Below are 11440 nucleotides of genomic sequence, written 5' to 3' on the forward strand. Positions count from 1 at the left end.
GAGTGGGAGGCACGAGTAATTGCGTCTCGAGGGCGGGCATGAAGGAATGCAACAGAGAGGCTTTGGAAGGGGAAACAGACTGACTATTTACATGTACATTTTCCACTGATCTGCACACTAAACTAAACTATTACATTATTTGAAGACGATAAACTATGATAGCTCAACGAAGTGGCTTATTACATGTAATTTTCAGAAGCGAAATACTCTAAACACGCTTCTAAACATGAAGGAAAAAACTGGAGGACCCGGAGAAAAATATATGAGACCATTGGGAGAATATGCAAACTGCAAATATACAGGCATCAAGGTCGGGATCGAACCCACGACCTCCGGCATACAAAGCGAGGTAGTTAACATCTCACCACCGTGGCACACATTTCCAGATTCCCTTAACCTTATTTCAGCATCTAAGCTATATTGCCTCAAAACAGTCATAGAACACATATGATTTGGTGAGTCTGTATATTATTTGTCCCGAAGAGTAGTGCATTGCATTATTCGGTAAATTCCACAAATGATTGTTGACGTGTGGGAGGAAACTCAGGAACCTAGAGAAAACTTGAAAGGGGATAATGATGAAAATTCCACAAAAGACAGATTCAGGAACCCATTTGTTGTGCTGCAATTTCTTGACCACCTTGCAACTGAACGTGTTTAGAAGCTTCACATATCCACGTGACCCACCAACCTTCGCCTTGAGAGCACAGGGTTACAGACGTGCGATCTTAAACATTCAGTTATCGACAGCAAAGGCACAAACTGGACCCGATCCATGCTGGGCCTTGTATGGCACCACACAACTCGAGTCCTGTTCCATGGTGCAGATCTGTGAGCTCGGCCCCTCCCCTCAATCCACCGCACCCCTCCCTTGTGGCTGGAAGGAAGTGATTTAACAAAACGAGGTTGCAAATATGTTTGGGTCGGCTTACACTATCTTAAGCGTAATTTATTTTTTATTTTTTTGGTGCACGATCAAAAGCATGGCCCCGAGGTTAATCTATTCGATAGATGCCAGGGGTGGAGCAGTGGTCAGAAGACTGTGAAATGAAGCCAGCATGCCGAGTTCAATTCCAGGCCGCAGCCTACATCAGTGGAAAGTGGTGTGTGAACCGGTCCTGGGTCCACCTTCCCCATAGTTACATTTTTGAGCTTTCGGGAGAGTGCATTTTTTTTGTCCAATTTATTCTTTTTTTTGTTTTCCACCCAAAAAACCCACTAAATGCAGGACACAGGATATGCACCCGTGCTGTTTGAAGGACACTTCAGGTTAGACTATAACGACAATAATTCTATGTTATTTTGACGTATTTTAACTTATCCCTATCTTGAGACAGAAATATTTGTTTTATTTCATGTGTGACCAAAAACAAGAGGACAACAATGCAGTTGTTCAGAAACGGTTGATGATGCTTTTTGCATAACATGCAAAGGCCGAGTGCTTTTCGTACACATTTTTTGCGTGTTGTGTTTGTTTGAAACCTGTGGAAGTGAGACCTACCTGTCAAGAACTCTTTGTGGCTGCAGCGTGCTATAAACCACCTGGATCACGTGGTCCCGCGCAGCTACCATCTCCGGAGAAGGGTTAAACCTGTTCACAGCAGCCACCTCGCACAATACACACACACACACCTATTAGTCCTCTTCTTCTATTAATCTTCGTTGAGACAATAAGAAATTGACTGGCTATAAACTGACGGGTGTCCTGGAACAAAGTTGATCATCCATATAGTTCGTAAGATAACCCACTGGAACACTTTACGATCACACATTTGTTAGTGTTCTTTTTTACAGTATCATCTCCCCACAAATAGCAGAACGTTGATCTAAAGTTATTTACTTTTCTCGCCCACTTAATCTGTCTACTCTTAACAAAAGTTTGCTTCCTGGGTAATACAATTGTGGTTTATAAAAATATATATTTCTGGGACACTTCTCAATTAAATACTTGTGTAAAAAACTACTCCATGAGGGTGTATTGCTATAACCTATCTCAGCGAAATTTCGGTAACATTTTTGTAGTTAATGGAGCATGTCTCTGACCATCAGCCACAATATTTTCATCCCAGATTGTTCCACTAGATGACAGACGTATCACATGATCAATAATGGGAGCAACCCTTGCACAACTGTACATTAGAAGAGCAGTGAGTTGTTATTATTAATAAATACATACTTCATGTATACTGGTTGGCTTGTACACTTGTGATAATTGTTTAAAATAATGATGCATTGCATATACCAGGTCGCCAACTTCCATTGTTTTATTGCAATTCTGCATTCCCACGTCTATTCTCCCTGCCTTTCCAACCTGTATTGACCAGTGTGGTGAAGTATGGTCAAATAACCAACATAACCCCTATGGTGAGGGGAGGCCCTCATTCAGCAGTAGATTTACACACAAAGTGTGTACATCTAAAATGTACATCTAAGTTTAGATTTTCTTTTCAATTAAATATTGTCGTAAATATTAAAATCATGAAAAGGGTGTTGGATGTGTTCGACCCGGCCCCTCACCTTCTCCTCCACGGTGACCCGGCGGAGGTCAAGCTCCACAAGCATCTGCAGCTGGAACACGGCGGCGATGCGGTGCCCTGGACTCTCCTGCTCTCTCCCAGATGGCCGGCATGTGGCCACACAGTGGAACAGTGGCGTACACTCCTCAATACGTATTTTCATTATACCAGTGTTCTTCATTGCAAGGCCCGCAGGCCACTGGCGGCCTCTGATGTCTTGCGGCCTCCAACAATACACAAATGTGAAAACACCCCATTGTGCTGTCAAACCCAATGGTTTCAAATGTGTGGCAGCCTTCAAAGTGATGTCTTATCGCCAAAAGTGTCTCTCCCTCTGAAAATTAGTGAAGAACACTATATTATACGGATGCCTTTAACAATGTAATTAGGTTATATTCATACTTTTTTTTTATTTCAAATGTAGCAAATTATAGTGTATGAGTAACCAGTGAGCAGAATGTTCCCAATTGTGTGTGGGATTATATACTTGGGGAGAGAAGTGTCACAGTAGCTACCACACTGCACGATTAACCCGCAAATCCTGAGTTTGAGTCCTGGCCACGGTTAACATCAGCAGTGAGCGATTTCCGCACAGGTTCTGGCTGAATTTCGATTTAAAGCTTTCGTGACTGCAGGGATCCATCTTCTTGGTTCTTTCGGTAAAGTCACGTAGAAGGGAAGCAATAAAATAATAAAAATAAAACATAATAAAATATTTTATTATGTTTTATTTTTATTATTTTATTTTACCGAAAGAACCAAGAAGAAGGTTCTGGCTGCCTTCAACAACCCGCACTGACCACAGTGGTCAAATACAAACAACCCCTATGATTGAAAAGGCATGGGGAGACCCAAATCCAGCAGTGGATTTAACACACGGGAAGTAAAATTAAATACATACACATATGTAATGACTCACGTATACACACACAGAAGCCTACAGCTTGAATAAATGGTCAAGATATTGGAGTCCGTGCTTAACCAATCATAGGGGTTGGTATTATATAAACAAGGGGTGGCCCCATTCAACCCCATCTATTCACTGACATGTGCTAGCCACACCTCACAGTCCACTCTGTACACAGCAATATTTTCATTACACCTCTCCCCAACACAAAGATGACAACGGTAGTCTTAATACTCTTTGGTTCTTTCGGTAAAGTCACGTAGGTAGAAAATAAAATAAATCACGACGTTTCGGGCGGAAACACAAGCGTCCGTCATCAGGTGGGAAAGATGACGGACGCTTGTGTTGCGCCCGAAACGTCGTGATTTATTTTATTTTTTGTTTTATTTTATTTTCTACCTACGTGACTTTACCGAAAGAACCAAAGAGTATGGATTCCTGCAGTCACGAAAGCTTCAAATCAAGGTCGTCTTAATCTAGAATTGAAGCTTTCGTGACTGCAGAAATTATACTGTTTTTTTTCGGTAAATTTTATTTTATTTCTACATACGTGACTTAACCGAAAAAACCAACGAGTATAACGGTAGTCTTATAAATTATAACTCGATGTGCAATTCTTATAATCAATATATTATACACTGTAAATTTTGTATGGCTTGTTGTCATTCCACTGCTGGATCAATGCCTTCCCATGCGAGTCGGTCATGTGAACCTATGCAATGCACAGATTAGTTTGTGACGTATGTGTGCGTGCTATTGTACAAACCAAATAAACTATACGGTGTGCTGTGAGTCTGTCCACCCATCCCACCACTGCCCCTCCCCATTCCTCACGACAGCTTCACAAAGTGTGAGATTTCACTTGGTACGCGGCAGGGAACCTCTCCAGCCGTGGGGTGGCGCTGCTGCGCTGTGTAACCGTGCACACGCACTCGATAAATTGTTGTGTTTTTTATACAGAAACTACTACAATGGGACTGCATGTCAAAACACAGTACAATCCAAATAATCATAATTGAGTAGGAAAATACAGAAAGTAATTTTATGTAAATAACTTCTACCAAAGATCCATTGCAAATGGACTAAAATAATGTTTATCCAACAGATGAATCTCATATTCTTAGGTTTTTTCGGTAGTCACGTAGGTAAAAAAATTAAAATTAATAAATGTAAAATAAAAATAAAATAAAAATCACGACGTTTCGGAGGCAACACAAGCTTGCGTCTTCAGGTGATGAATCTCAGCTCAACTCAAGGAACGTCATCTCTCCTTACCTGCTGCTGCCCCATCACCTGAAATTACATCTCGATCCATCTGCAATGCCAACTCCTTTGCACTGTACAGGTACAAGCCGAAGATTCATCAATTCCTCTTTGCCTCGTTCCTCGTAGTGTTTTCATTCACACCTAACCATAATTGCATCTCATTTTGCTCGCTATCTTATTGCACTCCATCCCTGAAGAAAATAACCTTAACAACAACTTACCTTTCCTATTTCCTCTCAAACCACACCCCCCCTCCCCCTTTGCATGCAAAAATTGCGATGCGGCCACATTTAGACACTTGAAAAATCACAAATTATATTATTGGATCTCCTCCAAACCACGTGAAATGATTTTACAATTTACAATGCAATTTGGAATTACATAGCATCTAAATGCAACTGCATCTTAAGACTGTAGAGAAACAACATATTTATTTTAGAGAGAGAATCAGCCATAGGTAGAAGGGAAAATCGAATGTCTTGAGCCTATACTCGAACTGGTCAGGAAGTCGACAGCATGGATGGCAGGGGAAAAGGAGTTCCAGATAATGGGCACCAACAGTGAGCAACATCTCACTGAATGAAGGTTGACTGGGAATTTCAATAAAAAGTTGACAAATTATGACAATACCACTTCAAGGGATAGTGTTGGAATAACTGCCGGCCAAGCATCTTGTTGATTTAGAAGTTTGAGATGTGAACGTAAAATGAATGGAAACGAGTACTCGGGTACTCGCTCACCTGCACTGGGTTTCGCAGCAGATTCAGCACCCTCAGTAGTGACAGGTCCTTAATGTACTTCACCTCGGCCAGTTCCGTGACCTGCAGACATCAAAGCCGACCAGTCAAATGCACATCCACTCGCAATGATGTTCATTATGAATGTAACAATTCATGGATTAAGATCAATTATAATCATTAGACTCATGGCACATGCACCGAACTGCACATGCACTAATTGTAATTGTTACATGGGTAATTTCACAATTAGGGAACCTCAGTCTTAAATGTCAGATTCATCCTAACACTGTATTCTGAAGGTAGTTATCTATAGCAGCAGTCACCAGGGACCGGTTTCATGGAAGACAATTTTTTCACGGAACCAGGGGGGGGGGGTTCAACATTGGGTCTTTCCTCCTTTTTAAAGAAGCTCTCCAGCGACGTTTGTTTTTTACTCATTTTGGCTACGGGTTAGAGCTTGTGGGCTCACCAAAACTGTGACTGAGACAAGTGCGCAGTGCGGGAAATAGGCGCGGACGGAAGTGGTAAATAATAAAACAATGGGGGCGGGCCACGCGCGGACTCGCCGCTCACCTCCTCCTGTGCGGCCCGGTTCCTAACAGGTCACGGACCGGTACCGGTCCGCGACCCGGGGGTTGGTGACCCCTGGTCTATAGCTTTTGAAAATATGGATTATATATGGGAGTCAATAGTTTGACACATGAACGAAGCTGAATGCATCGTCAGCTTCCCAGCACAGATGAAAATGTTACTACGTTCCACGCCGTGGTATTTTACGAGCATTTATCTCTTATCTAAAATATGAAGAAAGAAACACCTTTATTTCTCAAATATATTTTTTATTGGGTGACATACTATGCCCAAGTAAAAAGCCACATAATTAATATAAGAATGATTAGCCATAAACTTTGAAGTGTCTGGAATGTATTTCTTCAAAATAGTGGAAATTCCCATTTATAGAGTGACTGGGTGACTGATGAAAATTATAATGATGTCAATACAGTTGTTTATAGTTACATTTTATGATTTTGGCCCAAAATTTTGAAATAAATATACATTGAATCATGGACGGGCTGAATTATCACATTCCTTTGGCTCATGTAAAGCTCTCAGAGGAAGATTGGAAAGGGATACTGTGGCCAGCATTCAGGATAGCCAACCGTGATAATAGGGAGTGTGGTTGGGGTTATGAACTGTCCAAATAACCTGGAATGTGCCCAATCTTGTCAGATCTCAAAAGCTAAGCCGGCTAAAGACTGGAAAGTGCTTAAATTGCCAACCACAATGCATATGTATGATCATCATTCATATAGGCTGCAGGACTAAATGTGGGACAGCAGAATGCAGTTCAGCTAAATTAATTGTTGTATGATACTTCTATGCATCTCACCTTCACCAACCCGCATGGACCAGCGTTGTGAAGTATGGTCAAATAACCTCCACAACCCCCATGGTGTAGAGAGGCCCTCATCCAGCCAGCAGTAGAATATGTATGAGATGCCATAGGGTTAGGCTATATAGGTGCCACAGACCTGATTCCCTTCCATGTCCAACTCCTGCAAGCGGTAGTGTCCCTCCAGTCCCTTGAGGCTCCGTATCTTGTTGCCAGACAGGTCCACTTTCTCGAGCTTCCAGAGTTTTTCCAAACCTGTTATTTTTCTTAGGTGGTTGCCTCTCTAATGAACACAATAACATCCTGTATATTTAAATTCCGAAGGGGTAATAAACCCCCCCCCAGGTTATGCATTTCAGTGTCGCACAGTGTTGTCTTTAAAAACACGACGCTTCGATACGTTTCCGTGCAACCTGCACCAACAAACGTTGGAAGTGGACAATACGCAGACACACAGCTATCCCGGAAAACGGGACAATCGTCCAACGCACCAGACAGAGATAGCGCAGGGGAAGGCTGCCCAGCCCATCGAGACGCCGAATGCGGTTGTGTGCGAGGCTTAGATAAGCCAGGCTGCCGCACTCCTCCAGGCCGATGATTTCACTGATGTTGTTGTCTGGCAGGGCAGACGGCGGTTGAGGAATAATAGCCAAATGGAGTTGAAACAAACCAAGATATGGCCTGCATAAAGAGACAATATTAAATACCAAAAGAAGAATTACAGTATAGTATCTGTACAAAGTGTAATGCTACATCAATTCATCGATGAAAATGTATTACGCTGACAAGCCGTGCATAGAATCGTATTTGTGCATCGATTGTGTTCAATTTGTATATGCTGTATGTAATGAGCTCACGTGACCCATGCAGTCACTAGGGGTGTTATAGTGCACTAACATGTAAAACATATATCCTTGCTTCTTGAATAGTGGCAACCCCAAATCTTAACAATTAATCGAATCTCATCACTGGCATATCATTACAGGTCTAATAGTTACACAACTGTACATACTTTAAATGGGCAAACATTGAAAGTAAACATGCAATGAGATCGTGACAATGAATTCATGCACTTCAAATGCACATGCCAAAGGATACTGTCAAGAACGAGCTTTGTGAGGGATTTGTAAGCAGACAGATCCTTCATCTCACTGATGGTGTTGTATGAGAAATCAGCCTCCTATAGAGGAAAAATAAGGTTGCACAACAAATATTACGACAACGTATTAACAAACAAATTAATGAAAACAATGTATTGATGGTAAACGCAAAAGTACACTCACATGCAATTTGGTAAATGCGTTTGCTTCTCCAAACAACTTACCTTGAGGAAACGGAGAGTAGAAAATTCAAATAGCTTTGTCAGCTGGTTATGCGAGACCTTCAGATCCACAAGATATGGCATGTTGCCAAGAACAGAAAGCTCTGAAATATATTCAAGATGGGAACAACAACAGTTTATGCAATGTGCTGGTAAGAATAACAAAGTTTCAAAATAGTATTATTGCAAACTCATTCAAGCGTATGATAAAAGACAAACACATAATAATTAAAATGTGTCTCTCTTACCTTTAATCTTATTGTGAGAAAGGTCCAGTTTTTGTATGTGAACATAGCCAGATAGAATCCCAATATCTTTGAGCCCATACCCCTGTAGAGTAAATGAATGCAAATACAAAAATACGTGTGAAATATTTTAAATTATAATCACCACACATCTATAAATACATACGAGTACAAAGTTATTCTACTAACAATAACCGTGTGGTCAAGTTGTAAAGCTTGAACATTTGGACTTGCGTCCACATGTAATATATTACTAGGTATGTTACTCTGGATGAAAATCGCTAACTTAATGTATGTTCTTGAACTTATTTCGCATGATGCGTAGCCAACAATGCTAACTGGAAGTGCAAGCCTGTGATCCAGCACTTTGGAGATCAGGGATGGTGTATCACAAAGATGTGTCAAACCCTCAAAACTCACTGGGCTGCAAGTAGGCTTCAAGGTGGCAGTAAAAGCATGACACCATACATCTTCTTCTGTGAGTGTGTGTTTTCTCTGGGCATTCTGATTTCCTCCCACATAACGTAAGTGCCAAACATCTTAACACTGGATAATCCTTCAAAAAAATTTTGGAAACTCAGTGAGGTTTTCGTTCATAAATCATAGCATATGGCTTCTAAATGAGCTCATTTTAATTCAGTAGTACCCGCATAAAATCAGACCCCATGGCAGTAAATCCAGCTATACGGTACTTATATTGAAGTCTACCTGTATCAGAAATTTGCCATTGGCTTCCCCACACCAGCGTATTGTAAGGACATGATGCCTAAATCAGATATGTGTTCATGTACGGTGTGCTTATAGCCAGCTTCTGCTGTAATAAATCTGAATATTGTACTCACGGGGAGTGCCAGGTGGAGGTACACCAGATCTGTGCCCAGAGCCGAGTGGCCAAGGCAGGAGAGACCATGAGCCGCTGTATCCTGATCCAGCACCTCGACCACTCGGAGCTGCAGGTGACACAGATTAACAAAAAGCGTCGACGCAGTAGCATAAGTACATTATCAGCTCAGAGGGTGCGGCAATTGGTCAGGTGGGGGGCCCCAATATTTAATTTGTTTCGCACGATTGCAACTAGGGTATATATCACGGCTCCTCTTGCCTAAATAACATTATGAAGCATTTTCATAAAATACATTTAAACCGCGTTTTGAATATTTATTTTGTTATTTTACACTGTTGAAAGCATCTCATTGGGGTTGTCAAGGGGGCCGCTACTTGGAGCTTTGGCCACCAGGGGGGGCCAAGGCATCGCCTTGCCCCCACGAGTTATGCGAGTGGGGTAAACGTACTGCGAGTGAGCTCATACTAAGGTGGGTCTGTTGCATGACTGGGTGGTGTGGTCAGCATCGCACCCAGAAGTTAGCTTTACATGGTGTGGACCAATCAGTTTCAAAGACAATGCATGTATTGCCGGAGCATGTTATTTTGGGTGCATGTTCACCACAAGTACGTGTGGTTAACGTAGGCAGCATTCCTTGAAAAATTATTCTGTTCGGTGTTTTAACATCTTAACACTGTTTTATTGCAAGAAAGGGTAAAAACCTATTGTTATAATTCAACTTTATCTCCACGGGGCTTGATTTAAAGCTTTCGTGACTGCAGGAATTCATACTCCTTGGGTCTTTCGGTAAAGTCACGTAGATATAAAAATAATAGATCACGACGTTTCGATCGCAACACAAGCGATCGAAACGTCGTGATCGATGGTTGCAAAGAGGCAGGGTTTATGAAGGAAACTCAAAACTATTCTCATTTTACCAGGTAAGGCCCATTGAGCTGTGTAGCTCTTTTTTAAAAGCGTGCTGGCTATCATAAATGATAGCTCAACGAAGTGGCTAATCACGTGGGAATTTATATCAGCCAAATACTCTTAAAAGCGTGTTTCTAAATGTGGAGGGAAACACACGGAGGACGCGGAGAAAAAAATCCACCTGCATCAAATTTAATCAAAGTGGAGTATATTAAATGGATGGCAATAAATACAATGGAATAAGAAAGATGAGGATGTAGAAGTAAATTACTGAGATTTGGATCGATGGAGATGTGGTCGGGGATGGCTTCGTGCGATGGAGGAGGGCGATCGTGACAACGCCGCACGAAGATGATGAATGTTCCTCTTGGTTCTTTCGGTAAAGTCACGTAGAAGGGAAATAATTATTTTATTATGTTTTTTATTCTATTTTTATTTTATATTTTTATTTTATTTGTATTTTTATTTTATAATTATTTTATTATGTTTTATTTTTATATTAATTTGTATTATTTTAATATTTCCCTTCTACGTGACTTTACCGAGAAAACCAAGAAGATGAATCCCTGCACTCACGAAAGCTTTACATCGAAATGATGAAAGTTGTGCTCAGCTGCTTCACCTCTTGGCCGGCTCTCGGCGCCGGCAAAGCGTGTCTGCCGTCGGGCCTGGCTTCAGAGGCGACGGGAACCGAAGTCTCGTCACCCACGACCTCCGCTGCGTCGTCCTCATCCTCGTGGTCCGTGCACCTGCAGGAGGTCGGCGAGGTGCAAGATGTTCACCTCCTGGCTGCCCAACAGGTTCGGCCTCCCGAAAGACGCGTCGAAAGGCGACGTGGCGCCGACAGCCGCCGCCCTCTCCATCAGAGCGTGGCTATTGTGGCGCTGTTTGTGAACGCTGTGCGTTGCCTGTCGTCGTTTGTGATTGTAATCGCGACGAGCATTGATGGGCGTTCGAGATGCGTTGTTGCAAAAAACAAAAAGGCTTCGGCGGTGCCGGTAGACCCTGGGCGCGTTGCCACGGCGACGCGTGGTGTGGGCGCGGTGTGCGCATGCGCGGCGGGGCCGTGTGCAAAACACGTGCGGAGCGGTGACAGAGTGGTGGTCAGAATAGTTAATTAATTCTAGATTTTAAGCTTTCGTGACTGCAAGGATTCATACTCTTAGGGTTTTTTTCGGTAAAGTCACGTAGGTAAAATAAAAAGAAATAATAAAAATAAGAGAAATTTAAAAAAAAATTCTACTACTTATTTTCATTTTTACCTACGTGACTTTACCGAAAAAAACCTAAGAGTAGTTC

General features: G+C 42.0%; 1 protein-coding gene across 1 annotated transcript in view; it reads right to left on the bottom strand.

Moving 5' to 3' along the window:
• LRGUK (leucine rich repeats and guanylate kinase domain containing) overlaps positions 1–11156 on the bottom strand; it is a 22616-nt gene extending 11460 nt beyond the window's left edge. The window contains 11 exon segments of the mRNA XM_061574412.1: positions 1502–1608; positions 2518–2604; positions 5430–5510; positions 6962–7105; positions 7314–7438; positions 7921–8002; positions 8147–8247; positions 8392–8473; positions 9231–9338; positions 10764–10883; positions 10885–11156. Coding sequence (XP_061430396.1) covers positions 1502–1608; positions 2518–2604; positions 5430–5510; positions 6962–7105; positions 7314–7438; positions 7921–8002; positions 8147–8247; positions 8392–8473; positions 9231–9338; positions 10764–10883; positions 10885–11004 — 1157 coding nt within the window. The 5' untranslated portion in view covers positions 11005–11156.
• Positions 11157–11440: the final 284 nt, after the last annotated feature.

The sequence above is a fragment of the Lethenteron reissneri genome, chromosome 55, assembly GCF_015708825.2.
Source record: "Lethenteron reissneri isolate LAM-NWPU_2019-01 chromosome 55, ASM1570882v1, whole genome shotgun sequence".
In the NCBI taxonomy this organism is placed as follows: Eukaryota; Metazoa; Chordata; class Hyperoartia; order Petromyzontiformes; family Petromyzontidae; genus Lethenteron; species Lethenteron reissneri.